Source organism: Ipomoea nil, unplaced genomic scaffold, assembly GCF_001879475.1.
Source record: "Ipomoea nil cultivar Tokyo-kokei standard unplaced genomic scaffold, Asagao_1.1 scaffold3087, whole genome shotgun sequence".
Classification (NCBI taxonomy): Eukaryota; Viridiplantae; Streptophyta; class Magnoliopsida; order Solanales; family Convolvulaceae; genus Ipomoea; species Ipomoea nil.
In genome coordinates, this window is record NW_017619515.1 from 2,331,825 (window position 1) to 2,355,918 (window position 24,094).

At 37.9% G+C, this 24,094-nt stretch overlaps 4 protein-coding genes and 1 long non-coding RNA gene across 10 annotated transcripts; 2 read left to right on the top strand and 3 right to left on the bottom strand.

Moving 5' to 3' along the window:
* Positions 1-7: 7 nt before the first annotated feature.
* Positions 8-2,881, bottom strand: LOC109166213 (transcription termination factor MTERF2, chloroplastic). The gene is made up of 7 exons (XM_019315111.1): positions 2,745-2,881; positions 1,782-2,578; positions 1,282-1,690; positions 986-1,201; positions 803-910; positions 390-667; positions 8-311 (listed from the first exon to the last, which is right to left on the bottom strand). Exons 2-7 carry the CDS (start codon positions 2,555-2,557, stop codon positions 98-100), a joined length of 2,001 nt encoding a protein of 666 aa, XP_019170656.1. The 5' UTR covers positions 2,558-2,578; positions 2,745-2,881; the 3' UTR covers positions 8-97.
* A 2,340-nt stretch (positions 2,882-5,221) lies between these two features.
* Positions 5,222-23,076, top strand: LOC109166218. The gene is made up of 3 exons (XR_002051619.1): positions 5,222-5,232; positions 6,282-6,287; positions 22,931-23,076. It is a non-coding gene; the product is annotated as an uncharacterized LOC109166218 (long non-coding RNA).
* LOC109166216 (AP-3 complex subunit sigma-like) lies at positions 6,458-9,178 on the bottom strand. 5 transcript variants are annotated; one of them, XM_019315118.1, is made up of 9 exons: positions 8,926-9,170; positions 8,794-8,836; positions 8,431-8,492; positions 8,219-8,315; positions 7,803-7,873; positions 7,521-7,612; positions 7,351-7,431; positions 6,925-6,937; positions 6,850-6,883 (listed from the first exon to the last, which is right to left on the bottom strand). In XM_019315118.1, the coding sequence occupies exons 1-7, from the start codon at positions 8,992-8,994 to the stop codon at positions 7,368-7,370; spliced, it is 498 nt and encodes a 165-aa protein (XP_019170663.1). In that variant the 5' UTR covers positions 8,995-9,170; the 3' UTR covers positions 6,850-6,883; positions 6,925-6,937; positions 7,351-7,367. The 5 variants fall into 5 exon arrangements, with proteins under 5 accessions (XP_019170662.1, XP_019170660.1, XP_019170664.1 ...); XM_019315117.1 differs by lacking the exons at positions 6,850-6,883; positions 6,925-6,937 and adding an exon at positions 6,458-6,766 and having other exon boundaries at positions 7,353-7,431; XM_019315115.1 differs by lacking the exons at positions 6,850-6,883; positions 6,925-6,937 and adding an exon at positions 6,458-6,771 and having other exon boundaries at positions 7,353-7,431.
* On the top strand, positions 14,518-17,174 carry LOC109166215 (mitochondrial outer membrane protein porin of 36 kDa). The gene is made up of 6 exons (XM_019315114.1): positions 14,518-14,771; positions 14,872-14,939; positions 15,563-15,673; positions 15,921-16,007; positions 16,123-16,331; positions 16,553-17,174. The coding sequence occupies exons 1-6, from the start codon at positions 14,723-14,725 to the stop codon at positions 16,857-16,859; spliced, it is 831 nt and encodes a 276-aa protein (XP_019170659.1). The 5' UTR covers positions 14,518-14,722; the 3' UTR covers positions 16,860-17,174.
* LOC109166214 (probable receptor-like protein kinase At5g15080) lies at positions 19,468-23,840 on the bottom strand. 2 transcript variants are annotated; one of them, XM_019315113.1, is made up of 6 exons: positions 23,089-23,840; positions 21,345-21,679; positions 21,103-21,238; positions 20,879-21,015; positions 20,651-20,774; positions 19,468-20,296 (listed from the first exon to the last, which is right to left on the bottom strand). In XM_019315113.1, exons 1-6 carry the CDS (start codon positions 23,297-23,299, stop codon positions 19,746-19,748), a joined length of 1,494 nt encoding a protein of 497 aa, XP_019170658.1. In that variant the 5' UTR covers positions 23,300-23,840; the 3' UTR covers positions 19,468-19,745. The 2 variants fall into 2 exon arrangements, with proteins under 2 accessions (XP_019170658.1, XP_019170657.1); XM_019315112.1 differs by having other exon boundaries at positions 21,345-21,682.
* Between the last annotated feature and the right edge of the window lie 254 nt (positions 23,841-24,094).

Below are 24,094 nucleotides of genomic sequence, written 5' to 3' on the forward strand. Positions count from 1 at the left end.
TTTGTAATTCAAAATGAATACACTCACTATATACACACAGTTACAGACAAAAACAAAAAATGTTCATTATTACAAGTGTTCAAATCAAATATCTTTGTTAGTTTTCTTGATCTGTTTCTAATATGCTACTACAATTGTCACAGCTGATGCCACTCTCATATATCCTGCGTCTTTCCACTTTATCTTGAACCATTTCTTCAAATTTTTCGTCTGTGCTTTTCAGCATATATCGCAGCTTAAAATTTACCCGATTCTCTACAAGGACTTTGTGTCTCGGGATTATTCTGTCTTCAAGGGAGTAACTGAAAAACCTGTAAGAAATTCCAAAGTTGACAGCATGAATAATCTGAAGGGCATTTCTAATGCAAGCATTATAGTAAACTGTATACCTCGGGAATTCAATTAGATCCTCTAGAGGGCGGACCATGGTTCGTCGTAGGTATTTGTACTTGGGACGAAGATGTTTTTCTATATCGTATCGAAGAATCAATGGATAGTCAGCAATCATCTCACCCAATTTTCGGAGAGGGATACCAAGCGACAGGAAGTACTTCACGTTGGGATCCAATTTGTGCGCGATGCTGCATCCCAGTAGCTCGGGTTGGAAGGCTATTACTTTCCCGACATTTCTCTGTGAGACTCCCGCTTTCGTCAGGAGGAATATTACCTGTAGGAATACCGAACATATTTATCGATACAAATTCCTAAGACCTGCATTCTTGATCTATGATATGATCCTATGTTGTTCGAATGAGACAACATATGTCAAGACAAAAGGAAGCAAAAAGAGGAACGGACAGACCGTTGGTCGTATTTTCTTCTCAAGGCTATATGTGAATATTCGGGGAAACCTGGCAAGCACATCTCCAATGGCATCTTCCTGAACGCCTATTTCTCGCAAAAACTGAACCTGCACACAGAAAGAGCGAGGATTAAATATCATTGCGAGCACGATAAACATACAAGAAATGCTAGCAAATCATACCTTAGGCACAATGGTGTTCTGCAAGTTGATGCAGAATACTATCGGCCTGGTAATAAGAATTCTTCGCATTCCTTCTTTAGAAATCCCGATGTAGTAGAAAAACTTAACAATGGGCTTCAACTTCTCCTCGATGTTACAACCCATCAAATGTGGTTTTAATGCAATTACTCTTCCAACATCTTCGTTACTTAGGCCAAATTCCTTCAGATACGCAACCTGGATGTAAAACAGCCAAAATTAGCCATTCCTCATCCTCAAATCCCAACCACGTTAACAAGAGAGTTTAAAACAGGTACCTTTTGGTTCATCTCTTCCATACTCAAGTAGCCGAGCACCTTAGGATAGTCAAAAACCATTGTCCCGAAATCGTTCTCATTCATTCCCAGATTCAAATAGAATTCAACACGCATCTTGAGTTCTTCCATGCTAAACGACAATATTTCAGGGCATCTGCTAATAACAAAGCCAATCCAGTCCCTCCGGACCCCGTTCTTCTCCAAATACTCGATATTCTCATCCAAATCATCAAAGCTGCGGCTGAAGACATTCTCTCCTGATCTCAGCATTGCAACCCCAATGAATCTCCCCTTCACGTTTACCGACTTTAACCACTCAGCAAAACGTCTTATGTAGGTAACATCTCGTCTCGATTTACAGATGAGGTTCCCAATTTGAGGAAATGATAATGAATTGTGTTTCAACCACCTAAGCAGTTCATGGCAAAATGCAATACAACAATAATGGTTCAAAACTAAAAGTAAAGATCAGAACTTTAGGGTTTAAAGTGTTCATGTACCTTATCATTGGCACGACATTGGAATCATCTATGAATGCCCTGGCTCGAGTATTGAAAGATGAGTGCGAGAATTCAGGCATTTGCTTCATTGAAGCAGCTTGAATCATCACAAAATCAAGGAAATCAGACAATTTGGATACCAAATTTCTTGAATAAGTGATCCCGAATTTCCCCTTTCTCATCGCCTCCATGAAAATCTCAGTGGTGACTCTCCTGCGTATCTCTAGAGCTTTAATAAGCATCTCTTCATCATCATCATCTACAGCAGCAGCAATGCCGCTTTGGTCATCAAACAGAGTCTTAATGGGCGGCAAAGATGAATTGACATCAGGATCGCTGGGAGATTGAACATAAATTGAGCCTGGGAATTGAGGGGTTCTTCTTCTTATCAATGACATCTCTAGAAGCCTCATTCTATCTTCTTCCTCTTCTTCTGCAGAAGACACCCGTCTCTCCGCCACCGGCGGCGGCGTTTCTGAACCGGAGTTTTGGTCGGATGAGAGGAAGTGGAGGAGCATAGAAGTGGATTTGGAATTGTGCTTTCGAGTAACACCAGCGGCTTCATCGTTCAACGGAGCGGAGGTAGTAGTGCTAGTTTCGGTGTTTTGACGATTTTCTTGGTGGCTGCGGTGGGCGGCGGAGGCCACCGTGAAGAGACGTGGGCGGTTGCAGGCGGGGAAGAAAGAGAAGGGAAGTGTCGCCGGAAAGTTTGGGCCGCCGTGGTCTTGGAAGCATAGCGTGGCGGAGAAGTGGTAGACCTGAAGCTTACCCAACATCTTCAAGGATAACAACTTTTCCTGCCAAAAAGGGAACTTCTATAATCAATACAAATTTTTTAGGAACAAAATGGAATTATTGTGATCATCAGGGACCCAGATGAAATTATTTTGGACATTTTGAGTTATAATTTTTTTTTTTTTTGAAGGAAAGAGAGAATATCCAGGATCACTAGCTGGTCCTCACTGAAAGCGTGCCTCTCAACAGGCCAATCTCATCTTCGCGTATGGATTTATGAATTGCTTTGGGAGGGCGTTTGAACCAAGTGTTGATATCGTTGTGCTCGTAAGCTTGCTTGGCAAGAATGTCTGCCACTTTGTTTTGTTCCCGAGGTGCGTGGACTATCTTAATTTTTCATTGTCTTCTCTTTGCCTCTTTGCATCTCTCAACAAGATTGCTTGTTGGCCCTTCATAGACCTCGACTGAATTTATTACGGATGTGGCCTTCGCGCAATCTAACTCTATGATCATTTTGCGAAAGCCCAGCATGATAATTATGTGTACATTTTGAGTTATAATTAAGATGGAGACTATGCCTTCTTTACAAGATAGTTATGTTGTGTATGATGCATACGGATGCAAAAATAACATTGTTTTATTAAAAACGCGCATCTCACTTTAAAAAAAAAAAAAAAATCAGTTTCGATTCCCCTCAACAGCATTATGTTGTTCATTCATTCTGGAATTTTAGTTCATAGATTCTGGAATTTTAGTCATAGATTCTGGATTTTTAGTTCATCGATTCTGAAATTTTAGTTCATTCATTCTGGAATTTTAGTTCATAGATTCTGAAATTTTAGTTCATTCATTCTGGAATTTAAGTTCATAGATTCTGAAATTTTAGTTCATTCATTCTGGAATTTTAGTTCATAGATTCTGAAATTTTAGTTCATCGATTCTGGAATTTTAGTTCATTAATTCTGGTTTGATATAGTTCAAATTATGCACAATATAATGTTGTTGCTGGAAATCGAAACTGATTTTTTTTTTTAAAGTGAAACGCGCATTTTTAATAAAACGACGTCGTTTTTGCATCCATATGCACCATGCATGGTGCAATTTACACTGTGAACCCCGGTTCACAGGTCCAATACACATAATTTGATTTCATAATGTACATAATTTATATTCATAATATATATATGCATAAACACTTAACATAATACACAAAATTCATATTCATAATGTACATAATTCATGTTTTTATTGCATAAAATTCATGTTTATTATATCATGTTTATGTGTATTATAAACATAAATTATATGCAGAGTTAATTCCAGCAATGGTCCTCTGACTATGGTGATTTTCCAAATTTAGTCCTTGTCTTTTAATTTGGACAAATTAAACCCTTGACTATCAAAATCGTTCCACCATTAGTCCTTCCGTCAACTTAGCGTTAGTTGGATGTTAAAAGCAGGGATAAAATCGTCCATTCCTATGCTTGGTCTTTCCTGCCCCCACCTCGCTCAAAAAGTCAAAGACAAACCTTACTAGTGCATGCATGTAAAGATAGCTTCTCAATCACAGCAAGTCGTTGAGGTTTGCATAATATTCTTGCACTGTTGGTTTCTTCTCTCGTTGACGGCGGCTACGGGGCGAGAACCGGCAACCTTCATTGTACAACAGCGAGCTCCGGTGACCTTTCTTGTACAGCGGTGAGCTCCGGCTCAGCTGGAACTTCCGACAACGGCATCAACAGTTCCGGTGACGTCTGGTCTCACCGGGGACCTCTGTTTACGGTTGAGCAGTAGCGGCGACCTCTGGAACTTTAGACTGTATACTTGTCATTTTAGCTTCACCGATCTCAATCGTACTAGCAGTTTCTTCATTTGAGAAAAGTACTCATCTCACTGTATTTTTCTTCAAGAATTAACCTGGCATCTACCAGCTTCATTTGAAACCATTGAATGAAATGAATATCTGTTTCTACCCAGCTTCATTGGGTTTCTTATTTTTTAACATCTAATATCTTTTTTATCCTCTCTAATTTCATTCTATTCCATGAGTATTATTTGTTGTTCAGTTCTCTTCACCGGTCAAAATATTAAGAAAAAAAATCAAGAAAATAGAAGTTTGAATTTACCCACTGCCAGGCCAGGCCAGTTGTGATCATGATCACAGCAATATCATTCTTGATGGGTAGCCTAGATGAAAAGGGCTACTTTTACCAAGTTTTTCAACTTCAGAGAATGAAGATACTGTCCAGTTGCCAGGATTATCAGAAATTTCGGAATCACTTGTAGTCTCATCATCTTCAAATAAATGACATTCTTGATGGTTTCCAAACTTGCACTAATTGCAGCCAACTTCTTTCGTTGCATGGTATCACAAATTACTGTGGATGCTTGAGTCTGACAAAATATTAAGCCCATTAAACAAAAATAGCTATTGTGCATCACAGCATCATGTTTAACTTTCACACCTAATATATGCCCACCTCATTCAATGAGTACATTACAGCATCATCCTCTAAAGAAGCATAAATGGTACGTAACCACAGTAATATTCTGTCTGAACAACCCTGAGAGTGAAGTACACCACAAAAATCTCTCAGCTTCCGAAAATGATTCTGAACACACAGATGAGACTAGACCATACATATAGAAATCAAGTCAGATACCTGAAAGGCAATCAACCACTCCGGAAAATTTTCAGAAAAAATAGCAACACAGTGTCCAAGTTGTGGCCCAATTTAACAAGACCAGATGAAAAGTTGGAAGCACGATCAAATATCTGACCATAACTTTCCCACTGGTACTCTCCCAAGTGAAGCTTCTCAAACTTTCTTCCCTCTCCTATTGTAATAAACTCCCTACTAAATACTAATTACATTTTTTTTTCCAAGGAAAGGTTCGTTTGAATGCTTCCTACAGGACTGCTCAAATAGGGCTGCCATTGTCATGGCCCCTTCCCATGGAACATCAACCAATCTAGAAAATTTAGCATTGCGCATTGTAATACCTGCCTCACCTCCGGCTTTAACTCGAACTCCTCTCTTCTTAGTTTTTCTCCTCTCGTCAACAGCCAGGGAAAGCAATATAGGTATAAGTATGAACATAATAACCCCGCACGGTGTTATAGTAATGACAGCCTTTTCCAGGCCTCGTATGTGTATTTGGAGTTCTTCCCTCGGGACCTTCCATTTTTGCAGTCTATATACACTTATAGGCAACGAGCATCCATCTTAGTCCTGTAGTCCTGTAGCAATGGAGTCACTGTGAAGTCTGTTGGTTCACAATGCCGGCGGTGCAGGGGTGAGGAGTGCATCGATCTGGAGTCTGGAGAGAGCAGGCGGTGGGCCGCGGGTGGGCAGCAAGCGCCGGTGGGTGACTCCGGTGAAATCTGAAGCGGGAGAGTGGAGTCATGGAGATTGACATGGGAACGGATGAGAAGAACAGACCCAACATATGAATGGACACTTTTACCCCTGCTCTTAACATCTAACTAACGCTAGTTTCACAGAAGGACTAATGGTGGAATGATGTTGATAGTCAAGGGTTTAATTTGTCCAAATTAAAAGTTGAGGACTAATTTTGGAAAATCACAATAGTCGGAGGACTATTGCTGGAATTAACTCTTATATGCATTATGATTATGAACATAAATTTTTACATTATGAAATTAAATTATGTTTATTGAACCAGAATGCACAATGTACTGTGAACCTTGATCCATGATATAACATTGTTCCCATTGGGACTTTAGACAAAATTTATACCAAGACAATAGTACTCAAAGAAAATAATTAGAGTAACTATTAACTATACTTAGACGTTTACCTGATTTAGGTCAGGTTTTATCCCTCGAAACATAATTCAATGATGTAAAAACAAGAATTAGGTAAGTCTTAGAAGCGTTAGTTATAGAGTATCTGAGTCACAACTCACAACTATTTTTTACAAAAGCATTTTCTATACAGTTGCGGGAAGCAATAAAGATGAGAGTGTAATGTTACAATTTCGTTTTTTTCATTTCATGCAAGAAGCTACATAAGCCTTCTGTGTCAATCACACTGTTGAGAATCTCACAAGCAAACCCCCTCTCTCTCTCTCTCTCTCTCTCTGGAAAACTTGAATGTAGACTCAACAAAGAAGAAATCAAAGGAAGATTCCAATCAAGATTCGATTGATCTCTAGATTCTAATCTGAAGCCGTCTAACAGCAAAAGTGTCGGAAGTCTTGGCATATTTTGTACTTCTCTCACCAGCCTACACTGCCAACATTTATGCAACCTTGTCAAGTATAGAAGCAAAACAGTTTTATATAGACACCTTATCATCATCATGCCCTAAGGGCATAGGTCAGTAGTCGAAGGCTTGAGTGTGCGTGTAGTGCCCAACAATTACCCAGGTTCGAATCCTCGATTGGGGAGGATCTCAACTTGGGAAAAAAAAAACAAAAAACAAAGCACTCAAACCTTGCGTTATTGAGACACATCCCGCGATTTATCTCCTCTCATAATCCCCAGAGCAAGGAGGGTGAGAGGCCCTCGGGTTTAGGGTTTAAACCTTATCATCGCCATCATCTTACTTTTAACCGAGAGAGAAAAAGAAATGGTGTGTGAAATGAAATTCATTAAGGTATACAAGACATTCATGCCTTCAAAGAGTATAGCAATTCATTATTGGTTCAGTTGCTGTAGTTATGTTTTCGAGTGTTTTAACACTAAAGATGATACCGATTTGTAAGAAATCAAAGCAGACACGGTTTTTGTGGTAGGAAACTTGGCTCCAAATTGGATCACCAAAACATTGTTTCCTTAATATGGTCAATTTTTATAAATACAGAACTTACTTTATTGGAAGCATGTCATCGACCTTGCCATCCAGGTATAGATGGAACTAGCATGATTGAATTGGAACCCTTTTCCAACCTGTGCAGAATAAGCTGTCAGCAGCCAGCAACACAACAAAAAGAGATAAAGGAAAAGAAGAAAAGTGCGAGGGAGGATGTGGTGTTTACTTTGAGATGTCTTCAACTGCCTTAACCACTTCAAAAGAGCTTGTCTCAAGTACTTGACCCCCCATAACAATCTCATCTAAAATAGCATGCACCTGTAAAATTATTACCGGAGCAGTAAAATGAGTCAACAACGAATCATAACGCACAAACATAGACATATGGCAGTATAACTTCATAATCCCTCATGCCAGGTTTAACCATGAAGCAGTCATCCGTTATGCATATAAGACAACAATGAAGGTGCTATTTCAATAGTTCTATATTCAGAAGAAATGTACTAACCTTGTTAAAATTGAATACTACATCAAGTTCACATACATTACTGAAACACTTGTCCAGTGTCTCCACAAAAACTGAAATTTCAAAATGATACAAAATCTCCAATCAGAAAAATCTGCAGTATTGGAAGAATTTATGAATTAAACTAATTCGTCAATCTGGGATTTAGGTTTAGCCTAGTGGTTGGTTAAAACCTCCCAAGGCATTAGGCTTGGGTTTGAATCCAACCTCCCCCCAGACAGAGTGGCCGTCTATTCCATTGCGCCTAGAAACCACTTAGAATTGTTTAGTACCCTAAACGAATTCGCAGTGAGGTATGATCTCACACACCCAGGGGCATTCATTATAATTTCACATTTGTTCACAACGAGAGGATCTAATCCAGTCATCTAATGTACAAAAGCAGTCTAAGCATATACCTTGCATTAGATCTAGCATAGCAAGCTCGTTCTCTGAGCCATCAAATATGAATATGACATGCAGTGTGGCATAAGTCTTGTATACAAGTCGAGCATCCTGCACATGAGAAATATACCGCATATGTGAATCTTGCTTAGTGATCCCCATAAAATATTCGTTTCCCAAACATACAATAAGGAAGAAAATGCAGAGTGAACCAAGAAAGGCATACCGATCCAAACAACGAATCAACCTTAACAAAGTTGCTCACGTTCTCAGGTCTACTACATAGGACTGCAATAAGACATCAATCACCAAGGAAAAATTATTGGAATACGGAGTATATTACAACAATAGTTTCTAAGATCATCTTCCAATAACTGAATCATAAATTCATAAATTTAAGGATGGAAAACTTCATTTGCACCAAATCTTTTGCACATGCGTCGCAATCCTACATTTAATTTCACTGATTCTACTACAGTTAACATGGAAGATTTTATGCAGGTAGCATTATCTCAAGGATTCAGTGTTCACGGAAGAAGGTCACAACTTCATTTCTATTTGGTAAGTCAGAAAAAGAATGAAAGCAAACCTCCATAGATTTTCCGAATCAGTTCCTGCTGCTTCTCCATTGGCTAACCTTGCAAAATTTCAAGCCACGCTCGAACACATTGATATTAATGAACGAGGAAGAAAATCATATTTAGGGTTCAGAGTCACCGACCTGATGTTCGTAGAATTTGACGAGTCGAGGTTTGCCTTTATCGTTCATCATCATCACCGCTCTCATCATCTCCGATCAGTTCTCGATTGCCGTCGGAATCCTCTCTTTTTGGACACCGTTTAGCAGCTGCTGCTGTGTAGGACGATCGATTTCTCAATTCGCGGAGCGTGGGAACTACGCCCTTTCCCGCGTCTTTGTCTTCCTTATGTTTAAAATAATTTCATCAGGGTCCCTGATGTTCCCAATAATTCCATTTTGTTCCTCAAAAATTTAATTACATTGTCATTAGCACTTGCATTATCCGATGTGACACAAAATATTTTATCAACTCCCCATTCAATTAGACACTTCTCAATTGCTTCCATAATATCCACACCTTTATGAAATTCAATTGGGGTAAATTAAAGATTTTCTTTTTCCAATTTTCATTCTTGATTTATCTAATGTGTTGTGATACACATGTATAACATTTTTTTATTTGAAGTCCAAGTATTTGTTGTAAGTAAGACTCTTAGTTTACTTTTTGTTTTGTTTTTTTTTTTTTTTTAAATATGCCCTTTGTTGGAAAATTAGCTTAAAATGGCATAAAAATGGCATATTAAGTGGCTATTTTGTGGTGCAATTATCAGTGGGGTCCACTTCCGATTTGGGTCGGGTCAAAGTGGATTCGTGTTCTTCGTAGTGAGACGAAGAGATTGATATATTGTACGCTCAAAACGGATAATGGGTGAATGAGATATTGATTCTCAAAGTAGACCCATTTGAGTTGGGAAATGAAGGAAAAATGTAGGACTTTGTCCCACATTGGTTTGGAAACAAGATTTGCCCCCCTTATATACATGAGCTCTTTTCAAGCTTGTGCGCGCGCGCGCGGGGGGGGGGGGGTATAAATCAAAATCCAACTAGAAGAGATTGGTATCATTTTCCATCTGATACAGCCAGTAGCTTTTAGCTTCAAAACCTCTGCTTCTACTCTCTTCTTTAGCCATCTGTGTACTCTCTTCTTTAGCCATCTGTGTTCCAGCTTTGCTTTGTTTGCTGGGCTCTAGCTTTGCTTTGCTTGCTGGGCTCTTTGTTTAGGTGCTTAAACAAAGAGTCGTAACACGTTTTATCCTAAGAAACCTAGGCTACAACGCTCCTAGCACTTGTGAGAGGTAGCAAATAATGTTTTAAGGAAAAGAACCTTGTGTTCGAACTCGTGTTAAACCCTATACCCAAACACTCAACCTTTTCCTTCACAGTTTTCTGTTTTCCCAATATAATATTAATCTTTCTGTAGGATTATTATTATTTTGGGATTTTTCACCTTATTACCCAACACCCTTCATTATCCACAACACATAATTCAAGACAATCTGTAGTTATTGTTCTTATAGATGGTAGTGCAAATGTTGGTGGTAAAGCAGTCATAATGAAATCCTAGAGACCACTATTCTCTACCACACTAAATGGGAATTCATCTTCTATCATCATTTTAGCCAAAAATTTTCTTGAACTTGCGTTGTCAAATTTCCAATTATATTGTTCATCCCCTAGTGTAAATGTTGCCCCTCAATTTTTCTCTCGTACGGTATAGGAAGAACAATATATGTATCGTTTTAAAAATTGAAGGGCAACATTTACACAACTAATAATTTATGAATAACATTGATAATTGGCATATTATGGAGGGACATAAATTACAATTTTTCCTCGTAACTATTAGCTAAACTAGCCAAGGACCTTGTGATATAGTGGCACCAAGTTGTTCTCCCAAATAGGATATTGTATATTCAAGCCTCAGTTAAGGAGATATTGACTATTTGTGCTTCAGTAAGTTGAGAAAATAATTATGAACAAATACTGCATTGTAACACAATCAGTAGTACTAAAAATAAAAGAATAAAAAAACTATTAGCTAAACTAATGAAATCCGATTAATATGAACTTTATTGATTAGGATACTTGGTCCAACTCATTTATCACAACCCCAACGACCATCTATATTATCTAATAACAATTTTGTTTTTAATTAAGTTAAATTTAATATAATTATTAAACATCAAGAACTATGAATAAATTAAGGATGATAATTTGTTTCATTATCGACGGGAATTATCGATCCCTACCTATGGAGAGAAAGATGAATTTTTTTTTTGAAAAATGGAGACGGAAATACCCTTTCCTGCCTCGCACCATTCCTGAATAATTATCATACATACATTATATATATATATATATATATATATATATATATATATTTATATTTATATTTATATTTATAATCATGACTTAGGTTTTTATAGTTTTTAAAATTAAAAATTATATTAATTTAAAATTTTGATTAAGAGTTGACTAAAGACGAGATTGAGACGAAAACAGAAATGGAGTCGAAATTTCAGAAATAAGAACGGAAAATATACTTCCTACCTAGCCCTGTTCCTCCCCATTGCCATCCCTAGGCTAAACAAATTTCTTTTTCTTTTAAATTAAATATTGAGGCTAAAATAAATGATTGTCAATTTTCATAATCGGGGCATGTCGGTCAAACACAAATAAAGGTGTGTACTTTTCAAAATCAAAGATTTGAAATTCAAAATGCAAAAAAATTAAAACCCATTAGAATTAAATTCCAAGGTGACCGTACGCTAAGGTATTACGAAGTATAATTTATATAAACTTAATGGCCTATCACCACTATTACTTTGAAATGTGTTTTAATTAACGGAAAATTGTAAAAAATGCCCCTCTATAATATGTCAATTATTAATGTTGCTCCTGAATTATGAGTGGTGTAAATATTGCCCCTCAATTATCAAAATGGTGCACATATAGCCCCTCCCGTAACGGACATGTGGTTCTCTATTAGTGTACGACACCGTTAAGTCGGAGTAAATATGTAATTTAGTTGTTTTTTCCCTCTCTCGATTGGAAGTACCAGCGATGGACAACGGTGGGGAACCACAGGTCCATTACGGGAGGGGCTATATGTGCACCATTTTGATAATTGAGGGGTAACATTTACACCACTCATAATTCAGGGGTGACATTGATAATTGACATTATATAGAGGGGCATTTTTTACAATTTTCCCTTTAATTAACTTACAAATTATCAAATATTTATGTATTAATTAATGTTTATAATAAGACCAAATCATGCACCACGCAATTATTAATGAAACAAAACTTATGAACTTATTTTAATTTATAAGTTGAGATGCGTCTCGATTTACTCTTTTTTTTTTTTTTTTTGTGACGAGAGAAATTGATTGTCACAAAGGACCACAATAAGGTAAACCAGTATAGATTGTTCATAACTGACTGACTCAAAACAAAAACGCTAATAGGTCACTCATGCTTGAGTTGAATTTGTAACATTGTGGTTACCAAGTCACCAGCACAACCAGTTTGGTTGGGATTGTCCATTTACCTGTTTATGCATTTAGGGGAGCGAGTTCGTAAACTTAAGAATTAGTATGACGAAATTGAGCAGCTCGTAAACCTAATTTAATATTAATAATAATTAATAATAAAATAAAATATCCCGCATGGGCAGCTCAACTGGTCATAAAAGTAAAAGTTTGAAAAAATGACCAGGATTGAGTCTCACCAGCAGTAGTGATGGAGATTCGTTGTGCGCAGTAAGCAAATGTAAAAATGACCAGGATTGAGTCTCACCAACATTAGTAATGTAAGTTTGTTGCGCTCAGTAAGCAAATGTCTAACTTCGTGTGGGGTCCTTAGGGTTGGGGTTCAGCCTTTTGAAAAAATAATAAAATAAAATAAAATAAAATAAACACGATGTATGTGTGCAACACCTAATTAAGAAGCATCTGTATTCTGTACTAATTGACTATGACATATTCTCTCCTTAGTGCATCTTTTTGTTCCTTTCTAAAAGCATATTCGAATTCGTATGGTAGCCAATATTGAATTTTTTTTATCAACTACTACACCATATATGAGCGGTTCAAACGAAAACATCTTATTTTATGATAAATGACTGAAATCAATTTTCACTTTTAGAGGATGATCATATTATCATTTGACTTTTTAATTTTTATTTTTTTTAGAAAAGAAACAAAAAAGAAAGAAATAAAAAAACCACCTACACAACACCAATAATTTGTAAAATAGTAATGTAATACTAGAGAAAGTCTATGGTGTCATTTGTTGATAAACTAGTCCACCCCTTAACTCACCAATAATACGGTATTTAAGTCAAAAGTCTAACTTTATTATAAAAATTAGTTAAGGGTGAAACTTATATTTGTTCTCAACTATTTTGTTCATGTGTAAATGTGTAATAATATTACATAAAAAAATCATACTAAAAAAATTATGTGTAATAAATTTAACTGAAAATTATTAATAAAAATTAAACTTGTGATTTTTAATACAAAAATAATATTTTACTCACTCGTTTATAAGAGTGTCAAGGTGGGCCAAAGCTAGTGGGCTAACCCTAAACCGCTCCCACAATAGGACGAGTTAGGGCCTAGAATTTTTTGTCCACGAGAATTGACGCCTTGATAGGCTACACGGGCTAGTTCGTGTGACCGCGACTTGACCCACAAACTTTTCATATATATATATCATTAAACTTTTTAAAAATATAATTTTTTTAAAAATTTTAATATTATTTAGATTAAATTATTTGAAGTTCGGCCCGTGGAACCCACGAGCGCGCATAGGACGAGCTTAGGTTGTGTATTCTCAAGTCCGTGAATTTTGTGAGTCGGCCCTCAAAAACCCGTCAAATAAAACTTGCAACAAAGCAGATCTAGGGGTGTAAATGAGCTGAGTCGCTCGTGAGCGGTTCGGTCAACGCTCAGTTCGAACTCGGTCAAAATCGAACTCGAGCAGCTCGTGGATTAAACGAACACGAGCCGAGCTTAGGTATTGTAGGCTCGTGGCTCAATGAGCCGCTCGTGAGCCTTATAAAATATTATATAATATATAATATATAATATATAATATAAGTATATTATATTTAGTATATAAAAATAATAATTAGAAGATGGAAATTAAAATACTTTAATAATTATGTATGGATAAAAGTTATAAAATAAAGTAGTTTAAATTTTAAATCAAACAGGTTAAATTTGAGATCAAATTGAGGTCAAATTCAAGCCTAAACTCGAGCTCGAATTTGAGCCTGAAATCGAGCTCGAGCTCGAGCAGCTCGACAATTGCCGAGCTCGAGCTCAAGCACCAGTTCACGAGCTCGAACGAGCTTGAGCAGTGCTATCATTAACGAGCACGAGCATGAACCTACCCAGGCTCTGGCTCGGTTCAACTCATTTACACCCTTAAGCAGATCTAATAGATTGAATTGACCTACATTGACACCCCTACTCGAATACCACGAGGTTTGTAACTTTTGTTCGTATCCTACTATTTGTAGTCCATAACTTGCAGCTAATAAATAACACAAACATCTTCGTAATTGGCGTGGCGAGTGCTTGACCACGTGAAAATTACAAATTTGACTTTTAATTTTGTAATATTTCAAATCTGCCCCACCTCTTAGAAGACAGGAAAGGTGACTCCCCAACCCAACCCAACCCAACCCAACCCAAGTCCCAAAGAATGCTGCCATGCGCTTTTCTTGGACAAATCAACGGTCTACAACACCTCATTTCTGTTAGTCGGCTGATCCTGACGGTTCAAAATTACCACCCAATATAAGTTAGGGTTCATCAAATATATTTACAGCCTCCCCTCTCTCTCTCTCTCTCTCTCTAGAATCGAAGAACTTTTCTCCTCCGTCGCTTCTCTCTCTACAGCTCCGGTGTTAACTGCCAGAAGGCGAGATGGTGAAGGGTCCCGGTCTCTACTCCGACATCGGCAAAAAAGCCAAAGGTCATTTTCTCATATTCCGTTTTTGTCTTCATCTGTGCGTTATATGTGTGTATATCTGTGTACGGACTCGATTGAAATGAATCTGCGGTTTCGGTTTCAGATCTTCTCTACAGGGACTACGTCGCCGACCACAAGTTTACCATCACCACTTACTCCGCCACCGGAGTGGTTAGTCTCGCTAGCTCGGTCTTCATTTTTGTATCTGCAATCGCATATTTTTTTTGAGATTCCGACGTTCTGCGTAGTGATGATAATTGTGGCAAATTCGTGTTAACTATTTAACTAGGAGATTAGGACGTTTTGCTTAGTGATGATAACTGTGGCAAATTCGTGTTAACTATTTAACTATGCTGCTGGTAAATGGTAATTAGGTTAAATGATTACTGTCTAATTGGGTTTTTGGATGAAGACTAAAGTAGGTAGGTAAACGTTGAGACGTGACTGAGTATCATTTGGAGTAAGAAGGATTTTGTGTGTTTAGATTCATAAATCTGTAAAATGATTGCTTAATTGTGCAGTTTTGGGGATTTATGAGGAATATACTTGTAATCTGAATTGCTAGTTTGCTACTCTGTCTTTGGTTATGTACTAGTGCTAATCATCCTCATTCAATATTCTTATGAAAACCTATGGTCTGGGCTGTAATTAATGAATATTTAGTATCTGGAATTTAGCAAGCAATATGTGTATTGTATGCTTGTAAAGTTGTGAACTTTCATTTATAATTTGTTTTGTATATTGCTTGTTAAATATTATTTGACATTATCACTTTGTGATTTCTTGTGTGACAGGCCATTACTTCGTCTGGTGTTAAGAAAGGCGAATTACTTGTAGCTGATGTCAACACACAGCTGAAGAATAAAAATATCACAACAGACCTAAAAGTGGACACCAATTCCAAAGTGAGCCTTCATTTTTGGTTTCTTTTTTTGAAGTTCAAACTCGGTAGTATTTTACGGGAGTTCCAGTAACTTCAAGATAAGAGGGACATGTGAACTACTATATGAGTGGGCTGTTTTAATCTTGTCTTTTATTTCTTAATATTATAAATTGAAGGAGCGTTCCTTCCCTTTTCTCCTTGATTTGGAGAAAGTGGTTATTTGTTGGTAAAAGTGAAATTGACATCGTCATTTGGATGGTAATCTGCAGCTTTACACAACAATCACTGTTGATGAACCAGCACCAGGGCTGAAGACAATCATTAGTTTCGTTGCTCCAGACCAGAAATCTGGCAAGGTACCTTCTCTCATGGTCCTGCCCATTTGTTGGAGTACTTAGAAATTTCTCATAATCTGCTTGTGCATGTGCAATTGATTCAATGAATACTCAATAATACTTATATTGTGAACAGGTAGAGCTCCAGTACTTGCATGAGTATGCTGGAATCAGTACTAGCATTGGACTAACTGCCAGTCCCCTTGTCAGCTTCTCTGGTGTTGCTGGGAACAATACTCTTGCCCTCGGGACTGATGTCTCATTTGACACTGCCACCGGGAAGTTCACCAAATACAATGCTGGATTGAGTTTCTCTACCTCTGACTTGATAGCTTCTTTAACATTGTGAGTATCGAGTGGGGTTTACTTGAATTTTTATTGTTATAATACACTTCCATGAGTTAAAGCATTGGTCCTTTGTTACTTTTGGGTTTTGCCAAAAAAAAGTTCCAATTTACACTCCTTCTGGATTTGCCATTTGCGACGAAGACATACATTGCACACTCTTTCAATACTGAATCCATCTTTTGTTTTGGTGTATGACTAAATTTTCCTATTGAATGTAGGAATGACAAGGGTGACTTCCTCGGTGCTTCCTACTACCACACTGTACGACCGTTGACAAATACAGCTGTTGGTGCGGAGTTGACTCACAGCTTCTCAAGCAATGAGAATACTCTTACCATTGGGACACAACACAAATTGGATCCAGCAACCACGGTGAAGGCCAAGGTTAACAACTTTGGCAAGGCACACGCTCTCATCCAACATGAGTGGCGTCCAAAATCACTCTTCACCATCTCCGGTGAAGTGGACACCAGGGCAATCGAGAAGAGTGCCAAGATTGGGCTGGCTGTTGCCCTCAAGCCATGATTAGTTTACGCACACTACCATGTGGTGAAGTTAGTGGAGATGGTGATATTTTGTTTGGTGCAGAGCAATAAATTTAGGTAGAACCTTCCTCCAATTACCTTTTTGTTCACCGGAAAAAAACCCGAGTTTTATCTTGCAATGATGGTTTTCGTACATGATACTGTAGAAAATAATCTTTCATTCGCTGGTGTCAATGCCAGTGTGAGAACTTCCCAATTCTTTTTGATCTATCTATCCAGATGTCACACAATGGATTAACATTGTCATGGTTTTCTTCACTGAATTGACATTTGAATTACTGTGATTTTCCTTCAATGTTCTACTCCATATTAAATTGCTTTTGTTATCATTATCAACACTGAAGTGATAATGCTATGGAAGGGGTGAGTATGAGAAAAGTTTTGTCTTTTGTTGAAATTAAAATCAGGATTTTTATGTAATTTCCAATTTAACTATTTTAACCATTTGAAATAATCTTTTACTCCGTATTAATTATTATAACATGGACAAGGATGCATGACCTTGTCACAAGGTCATGCAATCTCGGTCTTCATAGTCTAGATTATGTGCTCATAATTACATATGGAATTTACACTAATGTCCATAACGAGCGGATTCTATGTTTATGTTTATAATTACTGGATCATATGTTTATAATTTTTTGATTCTATATTCGCAATTATAAATAATTTTGAAATTGTGTCCACCTTTTTAATTCATCCCAGCGCATAATTTGCCATAACGTACATAGTGAATCCAATAGTTATGCTATGCAACCGAATGTACCATGCGCATGGTGCATACGGTTCAAAACGACGTTGTTTTGATTAAAAACGCGCGTCTACTTTTTTAAAAAATCAGGTTCGATTCTCAGCAATAGCATTATTGTGGATATATAATTATGAAATTGTGGATATATAGTTATGAAATTGTGGTTATATAGTTATGAAATTGTGGTTATATAGTTCATTCATTGTGGATTTTTACTTCATTCATTCATTCATTGTGGATTTTTACTTCATTCATTCACTGTGGATATATAGTTATGAAATTGTGGATATATAGTTATGAAATTGTGGTTATATAGCTATGAAATTGTGGTTATATAGTTCATTCATTGTGGATATTTAGTTCAATCATATATTGTGGATATTTAGTTCATTCATTGTGGATTTTTACTTCATTCATTCATTCATTGTGAATTTTTACTTCATTCATTGTGGATTTTTACTCCATTCATTCACTGTGGATATATAGTTATGAAATTGTGGATATATAGTTATGAAATTGTGGTTATATAAAAATGCTATTGCCGGGAATCGAACCTGATTTCTTCTTTAAGTGGGACGCGCGTTTTTTTTTAACCAAAACGGCGTCGTTTTGCAAGGTGCATTCGGTTGCACAGCATAATTTGCGTAGTGAATCCTAGTCGGCTTGAGCCTTTTTGGAGGGGGATTGGGCTCAGTCCAATATAAGAGTCTAAGACTGCTTGGCTTAACAAATTTTGGCAAATTATATTGAAACTTTTAAATTCTGTATTTGCAGTTAATCGTTTATATATCTGTAAACAAATTGAAGATATACATAACCTGATAGCTATTGACAGAAGACACAACTTGATATAACTATTGTACATAATACGTTACCGCAGACACATAACGTATTAACCAACATCTTATGTATCTACAATTAACATATTTTGTATCTATAATTAATAATTTTTGTGTATCTAATTAGAATGTAATGTGTCTTCAATTAATTTATAAATATAAAAATTATTAGTTGCAAGTACATAACATGTTAACTGCAGATATAATTTTTGAATCAAGATTCACAATACAATATGAATCTTGGTTGATGGTTTAATTGGTCCCCCTTTTTTTAGTGGTATGATTCGGGGCCATGAATTGTCCTATAGCCGCCTCTATTATAAGGCTTGTACTTGTAAAATAGCCTATGATTGATTTGTACCTCATTAAATGAGTGTATTAATTTTTGGGTTCAACTACCAAATTAGGGAGTTCTCTCTCTTTTAATTTGGAATACAACTCTTCATAGAACTTCCCTATAGTTTCAGAACCATGGCATGTGACATTAAATGAGTATTAATTTTTAGCTTCAAGCCTCAACAACCAAATTAGTGATTTATCTCTTTTAATTTTAAATAAATACAACTCTTCTCCAAACTTCCCTATAGTTTTAGTTTCATAAACATGTCATATATACCCAAAAATATATAGGGAGTGTTTGGTAAATGACTATTAGCTAGTTGGATTAGTAAGTTTGACTAGTTAATATCATTAGCTGATTGTTAAAAAGTGATTGATAAATTAACTAATTACATATAAAATAACTTTCAAAAAACTTATCAAAAAGCTACTTTGAGCAGTTTTTGAATTTTAACATTTTGAAATAATAAATTGTTATAAAAAACTAATTAATGAAACACTCATATTGATTGTTTAACCAAATCAAACAGCTAATAGTAGTCAAATATGCCAAAATTGACTGATAGACTAACTATTATACTGAACAGGGCCATATAATTTTCCATAATTTTTTTAATGCTATCTTAAAGATATTTAGCATAAACCATTTGAGAAGTGAATAAGGTGAGGAGAATCACCACATGAGAGCTCATATATTAACATACAAAATATTTACTCCATGGACACTTTAGCTCTGCTTACATTACAATCATTTCCAGGGGGAGTTCACCAGTCTCAACAGATTTTTTTTTTTAAAGAAAAGAAAATTTAAAGAAAAAGAAAAAAATAAAACCTGATTTTCTTCCTTTGCCAGCTGGCCAAACAAAAGGCATCTTCATAATTTGGGTGAGAGAGAGAGATAAAGAATGGTGGAGATGAGTCAACTGCCAATCCAATTCTAAGCTTTGCCATTTGGTTTTGGTGAATTCTGCAGAAACTGATGGTGATGGTAGGGGGAAGTAAGTGAGGAGCCGTTTGGTATCGACAGGCTCCTCGGGTGCTGCTGCTGTCCGCCACCGTTCTTGGCGAACGACGGGGGCGGCACTCTGCCGCCACCGCCGCCATTTCTCGCGTTCGGGCTCGACCCGATGCGGTGGTCGACTTGCATGGTCTGGAAATAGTAGGACGAGCTCGCCATGTCCTTGAGGTTCGGCAGCGGCTTCAACGCCTCGACAACCTCGCTCATCATAGGTCTGGCTTTCGGGTCTCGGCTGAGGCACCGGGCTGCCAATTGCGCTGCTTTTTGGGCGCCTTTTATCGAGAAATGCCCCTCCAGCCTAGGATCTATCAGCCGATAAAACCTCCTTCTGTCGCCAATGTGGGGCCGCGCCCATTCCACGAGGTTATGCTCCCCGTTGGGTCGGTTCTTGTCCATCGATCTCCTACCTGTAATCATTTCAAGAAGCACTACACCAAAGCTGTAGACATCACTCTTCGATGTCAAATGCCCTGAAGGGGGGAAAAACCGGGATGAGATATAAGCAACCCGAGACGGATACGATTAATAAAAATGCACGAGACTCTAGTGTTCCATTTATATTACCCAATGTAAAATAAAACCCATCGGGAACACGAATAAAAATGTACTAGGTGGTCCGGGTCTTTCTCTGCCCGTTTAACAGTCCAGGTCCACCCGACTAATCCCTATTCGCTCCGGGAGGCACGGGAGCTGGCCCAAGGGGAATCGTCACTTGTGGGAATCGAACCCGGGTTATCCCGGAATTCTATCATTTGCCACTTGAGCTACCCCGTTGGGTTCATATATTGGTATTGAATTACTTCCATTAAAGATAAGCACATTACCTGTCATTACATATTCCGGGGCCGCATAACCATATGTTCCCATGACACGAGTAGAGACATGCGTCTTATCGCCCTCGGGACCGTCTTTGGCAAGTCCGAAGTCAGAAAGCTTGGCGTTGTAATCCTGCAAGAATTTGTTATTAGAAAAATTGCATAAATGTAACGAAAGAACGAACTCCCCCCCCCCCCCCCCCCCCCCCCGGGGAGTTTATAGGTGGTGCCACATACGGCGTCTAGTAATATGTTGGATGTTTTGAAATCACGGTATATGACTGGCCGCTGAGCTTCCTCGTGAAGAAAAGTAAGACCTTTAGCAGCACCGAGAGCAATCTTCATCCTGATAGACCACGGAAGAGGCAAAGACCCTACACGCAAAACCCGTTCAAATTGCTTAAAAGTCGAAAACAAGAATCCATAAAAGAAAAGCGTTTTGTACGAGGTTAGCTACGTACTCCTGAAGAGATGGTTCTCCAGACTTCCTCGAGGCATGAATTCGTAAACTAGAAGCCTCTGATCATCTTCGATGCAGTAACCAATCAGTTTAACTAAATTAGGATGGATGAGATCACCGAGAAAACTCACTTCGGCCTGCCGTAAAAGACGATAATAACGGGTAAGAATCCAAACATTTTTATCGTGCAAAAGACATAAACCACCCAAACGCAAGACTGATTAAGAGAGTAAAGCGACAAACCAGCCACTCTTTGTGACCCTGAAGCCCGTCATGATTCAGCGTTTTCACAGCAACAGTAAGTCCCGTCCCGGGTTTAACCGGTGCCGTGCCGTTCTCTTCGATCCACCCTTTGAATACGCAGCCGAAACCCCCTTCTCCGAGAAGGGATTCCGGTCTAAAATTTCTCGTTGCCAACTTAAGATCGTTAAACGTGAACTTTCGAAGCAAAGACGAGACTTTAAGTTCTTCTTCAAGTTTGGAGGTCGATGCATTGCTTTCCGCGTTACTCGTAGTGGTGGATGAAATAACCGGAGCTACTGCCTGGCCTATGCTCGTATCATTTGTCGATTTACTTTCTGCTAAAAAAAATAATGCAACAAATTAAACAGGTAAAACAACATAATCGAGTTAATTAAACCTCAACTTTTCCCGACTTCTCAAAGGTTTTCAACATAAGCAACAGTTAATTATGACATAATCCTCGTTCCTTAATCAAAACCAAACCTTAGCATAGCAACATCCAAGGTATTAATTCATAGTTACGTGTAAACAGCAATAGATACTCTTTCCATATTACTAATTCACAAACGACAAGAGAGAAAAAACTGAAAAAGTAAGATCTTTATGAAAGCGCTCCGAAATAAGCGGATTGCAAACAACCGGATCCTTAGCATTTACAATGCAACACTATTGTTTCCTTAAACTAAACCTCAAATTTAGAATGTGTTATTACACGAACAATGCTACTTTCTCCACACGTGCCCGAGCAACTGGATAAGCTTTCAAATCAGAGTACGTGCAGCTTTATTATTCTTTATACGTACCCTATCATAAGCATCCACAACTTTCATAAACCAGTACTCCAACTAAACTACAATAGCTTGAAGCTTTCAAGTCCCGTAACAAATTTCTCGTTTTAGTTTAGCTTTATTTATTTATTTTGGGTGATAAGGGAAACCTGCAGCCAATACCCGAGGGTGTGCACGAGGTAACCCCGCCTTGTGGCGGACCACAAGGAGTTACACAAGCCTAGGTTGCCCATAGCTGACCGGTTCAAACCAAACCAAGAAGGCCAATAGGCTGCTCCCAAGCAAATTGATTCTCCTTTGTGTTTAGCCTTATTGACGAGAGAAACCTGCAACCACTACCCGAGGGTGTGCACTGGGCAACCCCGTCTTGTGACCCTAGCCGGCAAACCCCCGCCTTGTGACCCTAGCCGGCAAAGGACCACAAGGAGTTAAACAAGCCTAGGTTGCCCATAGCTGACCGGTTCAAACCAAACCAAGAAGGCCAATAGGCTGCTCCCAAGCAGATTGATTCTACTAGAAGAAGATTTAAATTCCAACTCGGCAGTGATCATCTTTGGGAGTATATCTTATTATCAAACAACCATTTCTCACTCACCAACAAAAGCACTTCATCCCACCCACTCTAAAATAACATAAAACTACACAATTCCATGAGAAAAGAACTAAACAAAATCTTCTTTTAAAAAAGGGCATAAAACTCTCACCAAGCTCAAAGATTATACTAAACCAGACTCAAAACAAAGAATAACACAACCATTTCATTCATTCAATACAAAAACACAGTAAAATAATGGGGAGCAACACAAAGAAGTATGCAATTCCATGAGAAAAGGATTAAACAAATCTTCTTAAGAAAAGGGAATAAATTTGCAGGCAGAAGATTATACTGAACCAGACTAAAAAAAGAACAAAGAACAGAAGGATTTGGTTAATAACAAGAAGGGATGAAGGTATACCACAGCGAGCACTGATGCCACTGATGGAGTTATCCACCTTAGATCTTGAAGAAATACAGCTACCAATAAACCTGAGTTTAAACCAGCACCCAGTGCCCTCCCCAGACTCCCCTCCTTCTTTCTTCTTCTTCTTCATCATCATCCCCTTTGATTTTCCCACATCCCAAGCCTCCACCTTCTCCACCTTTACAACATCACCCTCTAATCCCATCTTTCACAAACCCTAATCCCAAGCTCAGATAACATCAAATCCCCATAAAAATCCCAACTTTACCTCCCACCAACCTCCCCTTCATCCCCTTTAATCAAATCTTGGAATCTCCCAACTACCCTTTAAATCCCATCCACTACCCCACTAAATCAGCCAAAGAACTGAAACCCCCCCATTCAGAATCACCAAATAATCCCCCCTTTACCACTTCTTGAGACAACCCACAACCCAAAAATCCCTTCTTTGACACAAATACCACAAACCCAGCTCTAGAAATGAAGCACAGGACACACTGAAAAAGGCTTGGTAGATTCAGATCACCTGCCTGTATGGAATCTTGATTGACCTTCCAACCTGAGAGAAGAAGAAGAAGAAGAAGAGAAGAGAACAGAAGACAAACACACAAACAGTGCGAGCAAAGCTGGTTTCATCATCAGATAATAATCCCCCACTCCAAAAGTGCGCCCCCTAGAAAGAAAAATGTCTGCTTCCCTCAAAGTTATTGAAATCTCAGCAAAAGCCTCAAATACTCTTGACCAGTTCCAACCCCCACCACCCCCATTCTCAAAATAAATGGCACCTAAAAAAAAGAAAGAAAAAAACCCTCCTTTTCAGATAGTGATTAATTAAACTACTTAAAATATTATGGAATGTATGTTGTGTCTATTGTAGGCTACAGTATAAAATGGAAAAATCATGCGTAATTTTATTATGCTGTAAAAAGAAAAAGAAAAAAAAAAGGCAATAAATATACGCGGATTATCGGGTGTCTTATATAATCAATGGTCCTAAAGT

Excerpts from the sequence above, each read along its gene's own strand:
- LOC109166216 (XM_019315117.1), bottom strand. The coding sequence starts at position 8,994 with ATGATGAGAGCGGTGATGATGATGAACGATAAAGGCAAACCTCGACTC. Across the intron at positions 8,316-8,430 it reads TTGATTCGTTGTTTGGATCG|GATGCTCGACTTGTATACAA; the intron begins GTATGCCTTTCT and ends TCTCATGTGCAG. Across the intron at positions 7,432-7,520 it reads GCAGTTGAAGACATCTCAAA|GTTGGAAAAGGGTTCCAATT; the intron begins GTAAACACCACA and ends TATTCTGCACAG.
- LOC109166215 (XM_019315114.1), top strand. The coding sequence starts at position 14,723 with ATGGTGAAGGGTCCCGGTCTCTACTCCGACATCGGCAAAAAAGCCAAA. Across the intron at positions 14,940-15,562 it reads CTTACTCCGCCACCGGAGTG|GCCATTACTTCGTCTGGTGT; the intron begins GTTAGTCTCGCT and ends CTTGTGTGACAG. Across the intron at positions 16,332-16,552 it reads TTGATAGCTTCTTTAACATT|GAATGACAAGGGTGACTTCC; the intron begins GTGAGTATCGAG and ends TATTGAATGTAG.
- LOC109166214 (XM_019315112.1), bottom strand. The coding sequence starts at position 23,299 with ATGGGATTAGAGGGTGATGTTGTAAAGGTGGAGAAGGTGGAGGCTTGG. Across the intron at positions 21,239-21,344 it reads AGGGTCACAAAGAGTGGCTG|GCCGAAGTGAGTTTTCTCGG; the intron begins GTTTGTCGCTTT and ends CTTTTACGGCAG. Across the intron at positions 20,775-20,878 it reads CCAACATATTACTAGACGCC|GATTACAACGCCAAGCTTTC; the intron begins GTATGTGGCACC and ends AAATTCTTGCAG.
- LOC109166213 (XM_019315111.1), bottom strand. The coding sequence starts at position 2,557 with ATGTTGGGTAAGCTTCAGGTCTACCACTTCTCCGCCACGCTATGCTTC. Across the intron at positions 1,691-1,781 it reads AATGTCGTGCCAATGATAAG|GTGGTTGAAACACAATTCAT; the intron begins GTACATGAACAC and ends TGAACTGCTTAG. Across the intron at positions 1,202-1,281 it reads TGGAAGAGATGAACCAAAAG|GTTGCGTATCTGAAGGAATT; the intron begins GTACCTGTTTTA and ends TTTTACATCCAG.